At 46.0% G+C, this 18,164-nt stretch overlaps 1 protein-coding gene across 1 annotated transcript in view; it reads left to right on the top strand.

The window, feature by feature from the left end:
* Window positions 1-16,289, top strand: part of SERINC5 (serine incorporator 5) — a 117,692-nt gene extending 101,403 nt beyond the window's left edge. The window contains exons 9-12 of the mRNA XM_047778190.1: window positions 3,501-3,567; window positions 7,508-7,547; window positions 8,206-8,350; window positions 11,878-16,289. Of these exons, the coding sequence (XP_047634146.1) occupies window positions 3,501-3,567; window positions 7,508-7,547; window positions 8,206-8,350; window positions 11,878-12,025 (400 nt within the window). The 3' untranslated portion in view covers window positions 12,026-16,289. The remainder of the gene's footprint in view (window positions 1-3,500; window positions 3,568-7,507; window positions 7,548-8,205; window positions 8,351-11,877) is intronic.
* Window positions 16,290-18,164: the final 1,875 nt, after the last annotated feature.

Raw genomic sequence — 18,164 nt, 5'->3', positions numbered from 1 at the left:
AGGTTCCCAGGCTGAGGGTCTAATCGGAGCTATAGCTGTGGGCCTACGCCACGGCTCACAGCAATGCCGGGTCCTTAACCCACTGAGTTAGGCCAGGGATTGAACCCACAACCTCATGGTTCCTAGTCGGATTCATTTCTGCTGCACCATGATGGGACGTCCCTCTCTATCACTGTTTTAGGAGGCTCTCATGATGACCTCCATTCGCAGTTGCTGGCTCCTGGTCCCAAGTCCTACTTCTGGAGCACTCACTATGAGTATTACTCTTGGCTGTCTTAGCTTGGAAGTAGGGCTCAGCCAAAACCCTGTTCCTGGCTTTCTAACTGAGAACTCCCTTTCTCCTGAAGCCCCTTCTCCTGTATCCAGGCATTATTGCTGTGAAGAGAGGTCACAGCCTGGATCCTGTCAGGTGTTCCCTGATGGCTCTTTCAATAGGCTCCTGCCCCCACACCCCCTCAGGCCTGGTTCTTGCTGTGATAGGCCCTGACTTCCCCCCAGCTATTCCTTAAGACTCTTCTTGGCCTCTGGATTTATTTATTTATTTATTTTTCCTTTTTAGGGCCTCACCCACAGCATATGGAGGTTCCCAGGCTAGGGGTTGAATCAGAGCTGTAGCCACTGGCCTACACCACAGCCACAATCACGCCAGATCCGAGCTGTGTCTGTGACCTACACCATGGCTCATGGCAACGCCAGATCCTTAACCCACTGAGCCAGGCCAGGGATCGAACCCGCAACCTCATGGTTCCTAGTCGGATTCGTTTCCACTGCGCCACGACGACAGGAACTCCTTGGTCTCTAGATTTTGATTATTGGCTATTCTCTTGGTTTCAAGTTCACAAACTGTCAGACTAGACAGGCTCATTGGAGTTCATCAGGTTCTATTCCCTTGTAAAAGGAAACTGAGGCATGGAGTCAGCTCCTCTGGTTCTCCTTCAGTTCAGGAAGGCTTTCCTTGGTCTCCCTTGCTGGTGTGTTGGGAGAGACAGGTGCACAGTCATTGATTTTCCCTTGGCCTGGCATGGAGTGTGGCCCTTCCCTGAGGTAGAACCATCAGCTGCATGGCTTGCATAATTGCATTATTAGGAGACATTTGTGCTGTAAAATGTTCCCTGGCTATTTCAGTTTTAGTTGTGCTTAAGAGAAAAAAAAAAAAAGTTATTTCTGTTTTCAGCTGTCTAGGAATTTGAATAGCAAATTGGAAAAACTAAGAATCTTTATTAAAGGTTAGACAACTTGCCCGTCTGAAATGGGACATTGACGCAATAGGTGGGAGGAGATGCCACTGGAGAGGTTGGTTCGACCTGAGACAAGTTGGCAAATCAGGGAGTCTCTCTTCCTCTGATGCATTTTGGACCTACCGCTTTTATTTAAGAAGGAGGGGAGTATCTTTATTTTTGGGCATCCTGTTGCTCCCTAGCCTGCCAGCTAGAAATCTTCGTGTTTCTGCCTCAGAGGGTATGTTGAGGGCCCCTTCCCACCAAGTCTGGTCTCCTTTGGGAGCTGCGCGTCACCCGTGACCTGGTACTCTGACAACAAAATTGAACTTGATTACACCAAGGCTGAGAACAGTCATGGGATCTCTCAAGGGCCCTGTAAGTTTTTCAGGGTCTTCTGAATCTCTGGTCTCCAGTAGGAGCATCTAGACATGTTCTCTCGAGATTTTCTGTGATCTTGTGGATTTTGGCCAGTTCCAGAAGCAACTGAAGCAGACTTGGTGAGGCACTTGTATTGTTCTTCCAAAGTGGAAGAGGTTGTTGGCACAGCAGTGGTTGGGAGCGGTTGGAGGTAGCAGCTAGGTGTTTTTTGGTTGCAAGGTGCTGCTAGTTTTTTATGAGTGAGAGCTCGAGATGCTCATTAGACATTCTCTCTTTACTGAAGTCTTGTTCCAACCAAAAGCTCTCTGGCTCCTCCCTCCCCCACAGGAAGTACTGGGTTAAAGTCACTCCTGCCTTAGCCCTGGGAGGGAAGAGATTATGGGTAAGTGGGAATTGTCTTATGCTGACCTGACAGGTGCTAGTAATAACAAGAGTGCAGACAGTAAGAATTTCCTAAGCTTTTAAAGAGTTTGTAAAAACATTTTCTTGCTAATTCCAAGAAGAGTGTTTTGTGGGTAAAGACTGTGACTAAATAAAGACCCTATTTTATGGGAACATCTACTTATAGAAGTCACATGTCACTAATGATGAACTGATTATAGGTATTTTTAGAAGTGAGAACAAAAGCTTCCCCATTTTGTGCTCTCTGATGATGGGAGTGAAGTGGCAGAGGTGCTCGGATCAAGAGCTTTGCTTTTCTGAAACCATTTTATCCCCAAGAACTTATAAAATAGAATATTTATTCAAATCCTTTTAAAAAATAAACATCATCTTTCAGATGAAAATTCTGGGCATTGATGTCTTCGTAAAGTTTTACATTTTCTTCTTTGGAAACACTGCAATAAATCCTAATTCATATGCACAAAACTGTAGCTCGGCCTCGAAAGCAGGAGCAAGGTGTGTGTTCGTCTCGAGTGCACAGCCTTTGGGAAGTGTTTCTGTCCTTCCTCAGACCAGGCTCAAAGCCAGGACGTGGGAGTGGAGTGGGCATCCATTAACAGCTGTTTGTTCCACGCAGAAATGAAAGTGATGGTATTGGGCTTGAGTGGACCACAAAAGAGGCGATGCTCTTGGATCCCTGAGGACCTTTTTATGGGGAAGGCTTTTTATTGTTCATTTGCGTCTCATTGATCTCTCCTCTCCTTACGAAAGAGGATGAGACTGAGGAGAGAAGGCAGTGTTGCCTCTTGTGGTTCATTTGGTGGAAATGAGCCTGCTAAATTCCTGCCTCTCTGCTAGCCGCCCTCACCCACCTCCAGACGAGTGCCTGAGCTGCAGGAGGGCAGGGTTGTTGTATTTCATGGAGTCCCCAGTGCTTAGAACAGGGCCTGGCACATGGCACACCTTCAGTAAATATTTGTTAAATGAATCTTTATAGATTAACTGCGTATATTGTATATTTTGATTTTTGCTTCAAATAGTCCTTTCTTCTCCCTCAGGAAAAATAAATACTTTTTTACCCCTGTAGGCTAGGTATGCGGAAAGTAGCAGGAATAAAAAAAAATTTTTTTTTTGGTCTTTTTGTCTTTTTAGGGCTGAATCCGAGGCGTATGGAGGTTCCCAGGCTAGGGGTCCAATCGGAGCTGTAGCCGCTGGCCTACACCACAGTGACAGCAATGGAGGATTAGAGCCGCATGTGTGACCCACACCACAGCTCATGGCAATGCTGGATCCTTAACCCGCTGAGCTAGGCCAGGGATCGAACCTGCAACCTCATGGTTCCTAGTTGGATTCATTAACCACTGCGCCACGTACGACGGGAACTCCTAAAATAGACTGTTTTGATTTAAGCAGAACTGTAGGTTAGAGTGTCTTGTTGGAGCCTCGGCCAGGCAGCTCTGCCTTCCTTGGATATGATATGACATGTTATGTGCTCCGCTGACCTTTTTGTTTGTCTCTTAGTTTGACATCAACGACAAGATCAAGTTCCGATGCTCTGCAAGGGCGATACGGCGCTCCTGAACTGGAAGTAAGTTCATGTCCTTTTCTGGTCCTGCTCCATCTCAGAAGACCTGTTTTTCAGGAAAGCTTTGTATATGTTTATTTTATTTGCAACTTTATTGGTCTGCATTCCGTGATCCCATTTTGCTCCTTGGGAAAGAACACAGTTTTTTTACAGAAAAAGAAATGTGCTGAATATACTGTGGGATTAAAATAAATCCTTTAGGAGTTCCCTGGTGGCTCAGTGGGTTAAGGATCTGGGAATTGTCACTGCTGTGGCTCAGGTCACTGCTGTGGCACAGGTTTGATCTTTGGCCCTGGAATTTCCATCTGGGTGGCCAAAAAAGGGAAAATAAACCCTCAATTTTCCTCCAAAAAATTTGGCCTCCAGTGTGGCATCTGGTCACCCTCCTCTCACCAGTGGCCTGGGTAGCTTGTCAAGCTGCTCTCTGCTCTTTTCCTCTGCCGAAACAGAATGTGCGTGGGTTTTTTTAACCTCTAGCCCTTTCCCCAGTCTGTACCTGTGTGCTTTCCGTGCATGGCACAACTGTGAGGTTGTGTAGTAGCTGTTCGAAGGAGGAGAGAAAAATGGAGAAGGGGAGGAACAAGCTTCTGCTCTGAGCCACCCTGTTGAGCACTGTCTGTATATGACCTTGCTCACTGCATCAGCTCCAGCAGGTGGCCGTTTCCCTGAGTGAAGAAGGGTGAACAACAGTGGGCATCCTGAGAATCCCATGGATAACAGATGCCCATTGATCAGCAGAATGTCTATCACTTTCTCTCTTGTGCAAAAATCTTTCTGGGGCCCTCAGTGGAACGTCTACCAAGGCCATGAAAGATCTAATTAGATGGAGACAGCCAGGAGGAAACTCAGCCCTAACCCAAAAGTGTAGAAAGAACAAGAAGTTCCCATGATAGCTAAGACTTGAGAGCATTTGCTGTGCGCCAGGCACTGTTCTAAGTGCTACATCTGTGATTTCCTCTCATCTTCAGAGAAACCCAAGGAAGGTTTTATCTCCATTTTACAGAGGAAGGGAGAAACAGAGAAGTTATATCTTTTAAACTTTTGATTTAGCAGCTTGTAAACCATGTACCCTTGCTCCAAAAGTTCTCCTAACCACCGCTGCCCAAGAGTTCAGCCGCTCTGTGATGGCCCTACTACCGACCTTGCCTGGCGTGCTGCCCCTGCCTGGCACGCCACCCCTGGCTGCATCCTCCAGGCTTTCCCTGGAGGAAGAGCCTTGCTGTCTGTCCAGATATGGGCACTTTGTTCTGCAGCTGGGGCTCTGGGGATGGGCCTCCCCTGCACCTGACCTGGAGATAGTGGACTATTATGAGGGGTTGTCCATCTGCCAGTATCATTTACCAGCTCTATCTGTCACTTAAAGAAGGAGAAAACTGTGCTGAGTTTGAATAAGTTACTGCCTATTATACAGAAGAGAATGGCCTCAAGAAGGCAGGCGTTTGTTCTCTCCACGGACTGGGTGGCCCCCTGCTGAGGTTGTACCCCACCCCCCTCTGGTTTCAATATCCCTATTGTGTATAGAGTTAAAGTGCAAAGAACAGCAAGTCTCCGGGTTAAATTTAAGAGAGGATGTTTTTCTTCTCATTCCAAGGAAAGAGCCCCAGTGTTTCTCTCTGAACTGGAGAGCAAGCAGGATGGAAATTGGTTGGTTAACTCCTTGCATCACGTTTTATAGGATATACATTTGTCGTTTCTTGTGGTAACTTAGTCTTCAAGAGAGCTGAGGACACCCCCCACCCCCCGCGCCTACCGTTTCTTGTACCCACTAAATAAATTCGTGACTCTTAGACTATGTCACTTGATCCAAGATCCTGTCAAGGCCAGTCCCTCTATGACAAGTTTCCTTGATGCAGGAAGGAGGCAAGGGCTTGGATTTGAGGAGTCTGAGTGGGATGAAGGCTCCATGTCCTTGTCCTGGCTGTCTGTTCTTTGTAGTAAAAATGTTGTCAGCCAGAGGGTTAAAGACCCAGCACTTCCCAGACTGTCTTAGTACAGGTAGTGCTTTTTATTCTGTTCAACAGGGTCCTTCTTGCATCTGTAGTGCTTCTTTGTAACCTGATTTCTTTTTAAATCAAGTTTATTGTTTTGAGTAGGTCAGAAACATGGTATGAAATTCAGAAGGTACCAAAGACTCTTCAGAGGAAAGCATCTCATCCTTTGCTGTCCCCACCACTCCAATCTCCATAGAGGTAGTCAGTTCAGAGCCTGATTTTTTTTTTTTTTCCCATTAGAGCTGGTTTATAGCATTCTGTCTATTTTCTCACATTATCATGCTCCATCATAAGTGACTAGATATCGTTCCCAGTGCTATTCAGCAGGATCTCATTGCTTATCCATTCCAAAGGCAATAGTTGGCATCTGTTAACGCCCAATTCTCAGTCCATCCCACTTCCCCCACCTTGGCAGCCACAGTCTGTTCTCCATATCCATGAGTTTCTTTTCTGTGGAAAGATTCATTTGTGCCATATATTAGATTCCAGATATAAGTGATATCATATGGTATTTGTCTTTCTCTTTCTGACTCACTTCACCTAGTATGAGCATCTCTGGTTCCATCCATGTTGCTGCAAATGGCATTCATTTGTTCTTTCTTATGGCTGAGTAGTATGCCATCGTGTGTATATACCACATTTTCTTAATCCATTCATCTGTCGATGGACATTTAGGTTGATTCCATGTCTTGGCTATTGTGAACAGTGCTGCAGTGAACATTCGGGTGCATGTGTCTTTTTCAAGGAAAGTTTTGTCTGGATATATGCCCAAGAATGGGGTTGCTGGGTCATATGGTGGTTCTATATTTAGTTTTCTGAGGAATCTCCATACTGTTTTGTATAGTGGCTGTACCAATTTACATTCCCACCAACAGTGTAGGAGGGTTCCCTTTTCTCCACACCCTCTCCAGCATTTGTTATTTGTGGACTTATTGATGATGGCCATTCTGGGTGGTGTGAGGAGGTATCTCATAGCAGTTCTGATGTGCATCAGAGCCTGATTTTAATAGGAAATGTGGGTAGTCTCCTGGCTCCAGATCCCATAGTCTTACCCTCTCTGATACTGGTGGCTCTACCATCTCTTAGACATCACACACGCTACCTACTGCCTCTTGTGAATCACAGACCTTGGAGTTCCCATCCTGCCTTCACCTCTCAGCTCTGTCACTAAGCTAGTTTTGTGACTTCAGGCTGGTTTTTCCACCTGCCTGACCCCACCTTCCTCAACTGTAAACAACATAATGACCCAGCCCCAGGCGCCGAAGAGGCTGTAATGAAGTAGCAAGTAGAGCAGAGCTCTGTGAATGAGGGAACTTGTCTTATTCACTCTGTGTTGCAGGTTGAGTTTTCCAGAAGCAGCCACAGAGCCAGAGCCTGATGTGTAGAATGTTTGTTAGGGGTCAATACCTGTGGAAGAAGGGGAGGGAGTGGGGCAGAACTGGGCAGAAAGTGAAGTCAGAGGGCACTGCAGGCTGGACCAAGCCACTGCTGACCCCTCAGGTGATCAGGGCAGACAAGGACCCTTCAGAGCTACCCCCAGGGGCCATTGGCTGTGCCTTACACCCCTGCCACAAGCCGTCACTCCAGGGATGCCCAGCAAGGGCTTGCTCTAGGGCAGGGTGACTCTGCAGCTGAGACAAAGCCCGGAGCTGCCCTCTAGAGACTGCTTACTCTAGGGACTGCTTACAGCTCTTGAGTGGCTAAGGGAGCGCCTTTGAAGGGACTCTGAGTGGCTCATCTCCATGTCATTGTGCTTCCTATCACAGCCCCCAGAGCATCTGGGAAGAACAGACACTTAGAACCTTTCTAAGGGATAAAATGTGCAGTTCAGGCTTTGGCGTGTAGTTTTGATGCGTAAGGTTTGGTGCATAGGTGGCTTTTAGTGCTTTACTGATGGGGAAATAGAAAAGCAGAAAGCAGCCCTTCTGACTTTGTTGGTTTTGCCCTCCCAGGTAGCCCGGTGTTGCTTTTGCTTCAGCTCTGGTGGAGAGGGTAAGTAGCCAACTTTGCTGCTGTGCCTCTGTGAGGCCCTACAGACTTGTAGCTCTAGGCGTTAGGGATTCAGACACCAATCACTTGAGTGGTAAAGGGGAGTTTTTATTCGGAAGCTGGTTTATTGTTTATATACTTTATACATTCTTCCCGAGGAGTTGCTGGGATTTGTTTGTGTTGGTGTTCTGGCAGGCAAGGAATAGTCTGCATTTCGGCTCACATTTATCCTCTAAATCTCACTGTGTTGTTAAATTACACAGTGAGATTTAGAGGAGCAGGAAGCACATTTTTTAAAGGAATGAAAATGTGGAAATTTCAGTTTACTTTTCTCCTTGGATTGGAAGATCCCAGGGGCTTAAGGACTCTTGCTCTGCTCTTACTTTCTTTTGCGCTTATACTAAATTTAATGTTTTTCCGGGCTCTTGTCAGTTAAAATAAATGTGATATGAGGTAACTCCTCCTGTTATGGAACATTCTGGGGGTGAGGTAGAGGTTTGGGGCCTGTGGCATAGATGACATTGCCTGAGGGTGCAAATGGTTTTCAACATACTTTCTCCGCAACAGCCCCTGGGATGGAATTTATCAAGTATGATTTTGTGGAAGCAGTAAGCATGCATGTGGTCATGCCTTGAGCTTGTGGTTGCTTTGTGGTTCACAGACACTGAAGAGCAGCAGAATGTGAAAGAGGGCCCTCGGGTGATTTACGATGAGAAGAAGAGCACCGTCTACACCTATTCCTATTTCCACTTTGTGTTCTTCTTGGCTTCCCTCTATGTGATGATGACCATCACCAACTGGTTCAAGTAAGTAGCCCATTGTCCTCGATGTTTTTGGAAGGTTTGTTTTGTTTTTTCCGTCCTTTTTTAGGGCCGCACCCGCGGCATATGGAGGTTCCCAGGCTAGGAGTCTAATGGGAGCTGTGGCCTCCGGGCTACGCCAGAGCCACAGCAACACGGGATCCGAGCTGCGTCTTCGACCTACACCACTGCTCACGGCAACGTTGGATCCTTCACCCACTGAGCAAGGCCAGGGATCGAACCTGCAACCTCATGGTTCCTAGTTGGATTCGTTAACCACTACACCACGATGGGAAATCTGCTTTTTTTTTTTTTTTTAAGGCTGCACTTGTGGCAAACTGAATTGGAGCTGCAAATGCAGGCCTCCACCACAGCCATGGCAATGCTGGATCTGAGCTGCATCTGCAACCTATGTCTCACCTTGAGGCAACCCCAGATCCTTAACCCACTGAGCAAGGCCAGAGATCAAACCTGCATCCTCATGGAAACTCTTATCGAGCCACAATGGGAACTCCACAGTCATTTGCTTTTAGGAAGAGAAGATACTCTTTTTTTCTACTTTGTATTTTGTTTGTCTTTTTTAAAAGTTTATTTTATTTTTAGACTTTCATTATAAAAGTTTGAATCACCTTTCTTAAAAAACTCATGTTGGAATTCCCTGGTGGTCTAGTGGTTAGGACTCAGTGCTTTCACTGCCGAGGCCCGTGTTCAGTCTCTGGTCTGGGAGCTGAGATCCTGCATCAAGCTACTGCACACTCTGGCCCCAAAAAAAAAATTTTTTTTTTTAATTTAAAAAATAAAAATAAAAAAACGAAAAAAGTTAATGTGAAAGTATGAAAAGTAGCAGTGGACCCCTGCTCTGCCACATAACCACCGCTAACACTATGGCATGTATCCTTTCATTTCTTCTCTATTTTTAAGTCTATACAGTTTTTTTTAAACATAAATGTGATTACACATATTTTCCCCTTTGAGGGTTTAGTTTAGTTTTGTTTTTTTAAACTTAGCAGTACATGCTGGGCCTAACTTTCCTTGTCATTACATGGAGATTTTTTGTTTATTTGTTTGTTTTGTTTGTTTGTTTGTTTGCTTTTTAGGGCTACACCCACAGCATATAGAGGTTCCCAGGCTAGGGGTCGAATCAGAGCTACAGCTGCTGGACTATACCACAGCCACAGCAACAAAAGAACCGAGACACGTCTGCGACCTACAGCACAGCTCACAGCAACGCCTGATCTTTAACCCACTGAGCAAGGCCAGGGATCGAACCCACAACCTCGTGGTTCCTAGTCGGATTCGTTAACCACTGAACCACGACAGGAACTCCATATGGACTTTCTTTTTTATTTTTTTGGACCCTTCTTTGATCCAAACTTTCTATTGAATCATAATTTGTTGTCAATTAGGATATACCTGAATAGATATTAAAAATAACTTAGGGAGTTCCCGCTGTGGCACAATGAGTTAAGGATCCAATGTCTCTGCCTTGGCTCAGGTCACTGCTGAGGCACGGGTTTGATCCCCCCCCCCACCCCCGATGAAGTGGGTTAAAGATCCAGTGTAGGCTGCAGCTGGGGTTCAGCTTCAATTCCTGGCCCAAAAACTTCCGTTGGCAGGGGGTGAGGCCAAAAAAAAAAAAAAAAAAGAATAGCTTGGGATAAACATTTAGGTTCATTGTGCAACAAACATTTGAGTGGCTGTTCCGTGCTATGCTGCCGTGGGAGGCAGGGCCTGCATTTTAATGGTGCAGACCGATGGTGATCCAGACCAAATCCAGTGTGTCAGAGGGTGGTGACTACTGAGGAGAAAAATAAAATGAGGAAGAGGAATGCGGAGTACCCCGTGGAGTTGGGGATGAGGGGGCGGTGGTTTCAAATAGCGAGATGGGGAAGGCTTCCCTCAGGAAGTTCTTCCTGAGGAAGAAGAGGTGTTAAAACTTCTAATGCTTCCCAGTGATAATTTGAGAATTCCTGGCAAATTTGGCTTGGGAAGCTTAAGAAATGATGAAGGGAACCATAGTTGAGGCAAAAAACAAAAACAAAAAACAAAAAAACAGATCTTGTCAAGGATGTGGAGGACCTGGTGTCCTCTCGTACTCCTGGTAGGTAAAATGGTGCAGCTGCCTTGGTAAGTAGTCTGGCAATTAGTCAACATGCCAAATGCAGGGTTATTTTATGATTCAGCAATTCCACTCCTAAGGATACACCCCAGGTGTGAAAAACACGTGTGTCCACACAAAAACTTGTCCACAAATGTTCGTAGCAGCATCATTCATAATAGCTCCAAAATGGAAACATCTAAATGTCCATCAGAGGGAGTTCCTGTTGTGGCTCAGCAGATAATGAACCCAGCTAGCATCCATGAGGTCATGGGTTCGATCCCTGGCCTATGCTCAGTGGGTTAAGACTCTGGCATTGCCTTGTGCCGTGGTGTAGGTTGCAGATGTGACTCAGATCCTACGTTGCTGTGGCTGTAGCGTAGGCCGGTGGCTACAGCTCCGATTCAACCCCTAGCCTGGGAACCTGAGCGAGGCCCTTAAAAAAAAAAATGTGCATCAGGTAACAAATGAATAAACAAAAGGTGCTCTACCCACACAATGGAAGAGCTTGGTAGCAAAAAGGAATACAGGAAGATTACATGCTGCAACATGGGTACACTTGGAGGCCACTATGCTGAGTGAAAAACACCAGTCACAAGAGGCCACATAATTCTCTGCATGTCGACATGTCCAGAATAGACAAAGCCATATAGACAGAAAGTAGATAAGTGCGTGCCAGGGGCTCAGAGGAGGGGCAGAATGGGGGGAGGGCAGCTAAAGGGCACAGGGTTTCTTTTTTTCTTTTTTTTCCAAATGCAGTGGCTTTATTTTCATTTCTTTCCTTGGCTAACCAAAACAAAACCAAAGCTCTGAGTGCAGGGAGCAGACAGGTCAGGGTTCTTGGCAGCTGCAGCCTAGTTGCTGTCTGTGCTGTGGTCTAGCACCAGCAGCAGAATCCCCTGCAGCCTCTCGGCTGCTCCCCGAGGGCACAGGTTTTATTTTTTGGGGTGATAAGAATGCTCTAAAATTGATTGTAGCGGTAGTTACACAAGTCTGTGAACATAAAATAAGCCACTGAATTGTATATTTTTTTGTCTTTATAGGGCCACACCTGTGGCATATAGAAGTTCCCAGGCTAGGGGTTGAATCGGAGCTGTAGCCACCAACCTACGCCACAGCCACAGCCACAGCTACTCCAGATTCTAGCTGCATCTGTGACCTACACCGCAGCTCATGGCAACTCTGGATCCTTAACCCACTGATTAAGGAGGGTTAATCGAGGCCATGGGTCGATCTCACATCCTCATGGATACTAGTGGGGTTCATAACCCACTGAGCCACAGTGGGAACTCCTGAATTGTATACTTCAAATGGATGTGAATTATGTCTGAATGAAGTTGCCAGAGGAAAAAGGCTGGAGGGGGTGGAAGCAGGGAGAGACACACTTAGTGGAAGATTCTTGTTCTGACCACAGCTGGGCCTCTTGTCTCCACAGCTATGAAAGTGCCAACATTGAAAGCTTCTTCAGCGGGAGCTGGTCCATCTTCTGGGTCAAGATGGCTTCCTGCTGGATATGCGTGCTCTTGTACCTGGGCACGCTCATCGCCCCCCTCTGCCGTCCCTCTCCCCAGTTCTCCGTGTGAAGGTCCCACCCATCTTCCTGGTTCCACAGGCCTGCAGGCTGGAGGCGACATCCTTGGAACAAATGTCCCAGGAGTCTGAGCAGTAACTGGTACTTTGTGACAAGTTGGCCTCCCTTAGCTGGCTTTGGTGGGTCTAAAAAAACTCTGGGCTGGGGGGAATCACCTGATTAGCTTTTGAATTCTGAAATTGGAAAGAAACTACCAATTTGTCCCCAAAGGATTGCAGTGTTCACCTGGGCTGCTCCTGAGTTCCATTTTGTATGTGTTTTACCCCCTCAAAACTGGGGTAACGGTTAGGCTAGTAGTTTCCTTCTGCATGTTTTTACCCAAACAGAATTTGGAGTACAATATCTTATCACAGGGATACAAGCTTGCCTTGTGTGGCCTATTCTTCCTTTCCTTGAAATAGAAAAACAGGACAAACTCTGGAGCCCTTAGCCCCTGACTGAATGCAGCCCCCTCTCCCACACCTCGCCTGCAGGACCCCTGCTCCCGGTTCCCTGCTATTTATTGGATCCAAGAGGAAGCATCTGCTTTCAACTCCACCCTTGTGCTGTTTCCTCCCAGCCCCCAAACGTTTCCCTTTGAGGTTGTGATGCTGGGAATCACAGACTTCCCTCTGCCCGTACCCTTCCCAGGGGGTCCCCTCTTCCCTTCTGGGTTCAGCATCTTTGTTCTAATGTGAAAAAAAGCACAACTTGCCATCATCAGCCATGTGGTTGCCTCACCAGATTATCACCACCTGATCCGAGTTACTGCAGTAATCTGACTCTTACTCGTGGTGTTTTTTCTCATGATTCTAGAACAGTGTTCATGTTGTTTTCTCTGCCGAAAGGATGGGGGGCTGTAGCTCTTACTTATTTGTGGGTTGATGGTAGTGATGCTTTAGGAGCTTCCTGGGGGCGTTGCTTCTTGATTGAAGCCTGCTGTACCCCTGTTTCTGTTCCTAAAGTCACCCAGGTTTTCTTCCCCTTGAGGCCTTTGAAACTGGAAACGCCAAAGGGCTTTTGTTTTCCAGATGTGTGACGTGATCACACTGTTAACGTCCATTATGATTTGGGGGGATAGATTGACCAAGGTGAGGATCACAGGCAGCACCTCAAACGGGGCTGACCAGGCCTCTTAATTATACAAGTTGTCGACATGACCAAATAGACTTAGAAGAAAAGGCCGGTGGGGAGGTATTTCATTAAGCCATAAGCAGAAACCACAGAAATTTCCAAAATACATACTTCGAGGGTGGTAACTTGACTCCAGGCACCTGCCCAAGAAAACACCCACTTTCGGTGTTGATACGCAGTCAGGGAGAGTTTACGTCATGCAAAGTCCCTTGGAGACCCCGCTGGAGACACGGTGGGGGCCCGCCTCTTATACTTCACACAGGTGGAAAGAATCCTCTCGGCACCCTGGCAGAGAGGGGCCCAGAGTGAAAAGATGTGGCCCGCTCTCTGCGCCTCTTGCCTGCCTTGGGCCGATGTGGGTCCTGCCTCAGCTGGGCTGTGGGAGGCCAAAATGCTGGCCCGGGAAGGTCATCCAGCTCTTTATTTCCACCTGGTTCCTTTGCCCTCCTCCCAAGAAAACAGGCAGAGGCGGCAAAGCATGCATGAATTCCTCCGAGATCTTGCCTTATTTACAGTGCTGGAGATGTCGGGTTTTTTAAAGGCACTCATTGTATGTGTGAGAGAGCCTTGTTTTGTGAACTTGATCAGATTTCTTTGCAGGCCAGGAGCTCTTTGAACCCAGTGGTGCAAAGATCCTCTAGGGTCCCAGCCCTTGATTAAGCCCATGGGTGTGGAAGCTCTGTGGTCGGGCAGGTGGAGGCAGTGGGTGGTGTGCAGAGGTGGCCGCAGAGGCTGGTGGGGTGTCACGGGGCTCTGGGTAAGTCGCGCTTGGCCTGAGCAAAGACCAAGAGGCAAAGCAGGCCAAGAGCCTGCCCCCAGTACCTGGTTTCATTGTGTTTTCTTCCTGCTGGGGTCTAGCGGGGTCTGGCAGCCAGCTGCGTGACTTTAGAATTGGCCCTTATGGTAGGCCAAGGGCAGGCTGACCAGGCCCTGTGTTCTTTAGCTCGCCTTTGTTGGGCTCTCTCTGTGCAGAAAGAAGCTCAGGGGGAGACCCAAGGGAAAGGACGTTTCGGTGGCCAGGCCCTCGGAACTGCCTTCCCACTACCTCTCCCACTCCCTGGCCACTCCCCCACCAACCTACATTTTCTCCAGCTGCTTAAGACTTTGTTTGTGGGAGTTCCTGTTGTGGCACAGCAAAAATAAATCTGACTAGGAACCATGAGGTTGAGAGTTCGATCCCTTGCCTCAATCAGTGGGTTAAGGATCTGGCATTGCTGGGAGCTGTGGTGTAGGTTGCAGACACGGCTCGGATCCTGCATTGCTGTGGCTGTGGCATAAGACAGCAGCTATAGCTCTGATTTGACCCTTAGCCTGGGAACCTCCATTTTTAGGTGCGGCCCTAAAAAGACAAAGAGAGACTTGGTTTGTGCTTAATGATGTTCCTTTCTAAAGATGGAGTTACAGTCACTCTAATTTTTATTGTCAGCTCAAAGTTTAAGCAAGTTTATGTGAGAGATCAAGAGATGTGGACATACTCTGAGTGCATATAAATAAGTTGACTTTCATGATTATTAATTGTAGCAAACAATACTCAGGTGATCAGTCAACATTCATGGGTTTAAAGGACCTCCATTTTTGTGCTATTGTGTTTTAAGAAACTGGAAAAATCGTGCCAGTCTCTTTGAGTTGCTGTAAGGACGATGTTCATTTGTAAACTCACCGATAATCTTTTTTAAATAATAGACTTTTGCTTCCTACAGTTTTTTATACCCGGTTTTAAAAGTGCATTCCCAGAGCTGCTGGTCAGACTCCTTTATCGAAGAAAGCTGAAGATTTTTAAAAACCGTGAATGCTTGCTTCCTCTGTGCTGTTCATCTGATGTGGAAATGTTTTCCCCTCTCATTTTCACGAGTAAAGAGACTTAAGTAGCGGGAGGGATTCTTTTGGGAGTGTTGCTGTGTATGCGTAGACATGTCACCTGCTTGCAGACCAGGCAGAGACTGATCTGAGGCTTTTGGAAACCCTGCTGTGTCATTACTGGGTCGAATCTTCTGTGATCCCAGTTAGTTGGTTTTGCTTTTTGTCCTCACAGTTTCTTGGGAAATGGCTTGAAAGAATTGTTGGCCAGAAGTGTTCAGAGCTCCTTTGTAGAGCAGATGGGCTGATGGTGGGCGGGGTTACTGGGGATCTGGGGTTCGAGTGCCCATCCCCTGTGGCTAGCAGGGGCTCCCACACCCTGTTGTTTTATGTCCAGTTGCTCAGAGGCACCTTGATGATGGATGATGAGCTCTGTGCAGTACTAATTCCCACCCCCATCCCCAAATTGTCACCTTCTGCCTTTTTAAGATTATGTGCTAATTTAATTTTGGCCGAAAGTTTACAACCATTGGTGCTTCTGTTACCCTGCAAAGGGAATTCCAGAGCTGTGTGCGTTTAAGCTGCCTAGAGCTTTTTTTCCCTTGACCGCTTTTCTAAAGAGCATCTCATTTTGGTGTATGGTCATGTTCTATCCCTCTTGGAAATGAAAGAGGGTTTAAGCTAAAACTAAGAAGAGTGTAGCCTTGGGACAAGACCCCACAGGTCCAGGGAACACGCTGGGCCTTCCTTATTCAAGGACAGTGCCCGATGCCCCTGGGTTCATGGCATTTTCTGCAGGGGATTTTCGTTAATTTGCTAAATCCCCATGGCCTTGTTTTTAAACCATGTTTCCTGCCATTGAAGTGTATTTTTGAAGCCTCAGACCTTCTAATCCAGTGCTGCATTCAAGGCAGTGATGCACGCTCCAATATTAGACCTGCTTTGCAAGACTGGAGAGCTGTTTTCACGATGTTTTAAACCAACACTAGCCATTCTAATACTCTTTCTCTTTCTCTTTCTCTTCTCTCCCTTCCTCAGTAAAACATTTGCAGAGGTGTCCATTTTGAACAGGGGAAAACTATTTGGCTTTTTACCAAAGAGGTATTCTTTTTTTTGACAGCAAAATTCTTTCAGCAAAAACTTAATTGGGGAACGATGGATTAAGAATGCATTTGTCAGGGTTCCCTGGTAGCCTAGCAGTTAAGGATCCCATGTTGTCATTGCTGTGGTCCAGGTTTGATCCCTGGCCTGGGAACTTTTGCATGCTGTGGGTTCGACCAAAAAAAAAAAAAAAAAAGAATGCATTTGTTCACATCCACTTTTATAGGTGTTGAATCATATTTATGTGAGTGAAATTTGGGGAGAATTAACGAAATCCTTTGTGGTGAAGGATCCTGGGAAATTCTCAGGTAAAGAAAGCTTGCAGCAGATGGGTAATATATGTCTTGAGAGCTATTTATAAGAAATTTAAGGATTGTTTTGTTTTATTAAAGATTTAAATGTTTTATAGTCGCAACTTTGTTAATTTTTTAAAACTTTTTTGAAATAATTAGATGTAGCCAAATTACATGGTTATGTTTTGCTATGTTAGAATTTGAAAACGTAATGTGTGTGGTAAATCTACTGTTTGAAATTTATAATGGTCTCAGATAAGGTTGAATTTTTGATAACTTTTAAAAGAGTTACTTTTTTCTTTCAGTCACAAAGGCAAATATGAATTTATATTTGTTCTTTTTTTCTTGAATGCTAATTTTTCTACAAAGCGTCTGAAGTTGACCCGTCATTTCCTATGTAGAAAACTTAAACTTGTTAACTCTGTACTTGAATAAAATTGAAAATGGAAAAATAATTTGTTTTTTCTCCCTTCTTTTGAATGATACGTTTATAACTGAAGTCCTCTGGGTAGTGTTTTCCAAAGATGTTGCTTTCCATTAAACGTCAGAGAGTCTGTTCTGCTTCCAGAGAATGGAAATAGAAACAGGAAAGCAAGTTTCCTCCCCGCTGACAGCCCCTATGGCTTGTTTCATTTTTGAATTATATAGTAAGTCTTTAAAAAAGGTAGTGTAGGAGTTCCTTTTGGAGGAGTTCCCGTCGTGGCGCAGCAGAAACGAATCCGACTAGGAACCATGAGGTTTCTGGTTCGATCCCTGGCATTGCTCAGTGGGTCGAGGATCCAGCGTTGCCGTGAGCTGTGGTGTAGGTCGAAGATGCGGCTCGGATCCCGCGTTGCTGTGGCTCTGGCCAAGGCCGGCAGCTGTAACTCCGATTAGACCCCTAGCCTGGGAACCTCCGTAGGCTGAGGTACACCCCTAAAAAGACAAAAGACCAAAAAGAAAAAGGGGGGAGTTCCCTTTTGTGCCTCAGTGGGTAAAGAATCTGACTAGCATCCATGAGGATGCAGGTTTGATCCCTCACCTTGCTCAGTGGATTAAGAAGCTGGTGCTGCTGTGAGCTGTGGTGTAGGTCACAGATTGAGCTCAGATGTGGCCTTGCTGTGGCTCTGGCGTAGGTTGGCAGCTGCAGCTCAGATTCAACCCCTATCCGGGGAATTTCCATATGCCATGGGTGTGGCCCTAAAAAGGAAGAAAACAGATTAGTGTAAAGTCTCTGACATGGCTCTCCTTTATCAAGATTTGGCTGTTCTATGTCTTTCACATTTCCCTTTGAGTTTAGAGTGAATTTGTCTTTTCCTCGGTTGAGGTGGCTCTGAGGTATTAGATCCATTTTGAAAGAATTGACATCATAACAACATTAAGTCTTCTGACCTATGATCATACCTCTCATTTGTATAGGTTTTTAAAAATTTCTTTAGTAGTACTGAATAATATTTTTGTTTATATTAAAATATCTTTCTGTATGATTTAATCTTGATACTGCTCTCCTCCTTTTTTTCCCATCTTTTTAGGGTCGCACCCGTGGCATATGGAAGTTCCCTGGCTAAGGGTTGAACCAGAGCTGTAGCTGCCAGCCTACACCACAGCCACAGCCACGCCAGATCCTTAACCCACTGAGTGTGGCGAGGGATTGAACCTGAATCTTTGTGGATACTAGTTGGGTTTGTTACTGCTGAGCCACAGTGGGAATGCCCTGCTATCCTCATTTGTATGTGAGATTAGTATCCTGAATTTTTTAATAATATGTATCACATACTATAAAATTTACTCTTTTTTTTTTCTGTCTTTTTGGGGCCACACCTGTGGCATATGGAAGTTTCCAGGCTA

The sequence above is a fragment of the Phacochoerus africanus genome, chromosome 4, assembly GCF_016906955.1.
Source record: "Phacochoerus africanus isolate WHEZ1 chromosome 4, ROS_Pafr_v1, whole genome shotgun sequence".
NCBI lineage: Eukaryota > Metazoa > Chordata > Mammalia > Artiodactyla > Suidae > Phacochoerus > Phacochoerus africanus.
Note: the sequence above shows the minus strand (reverse complement) of the source record. Positions and strands in the feature narration are given on the sequence as shown.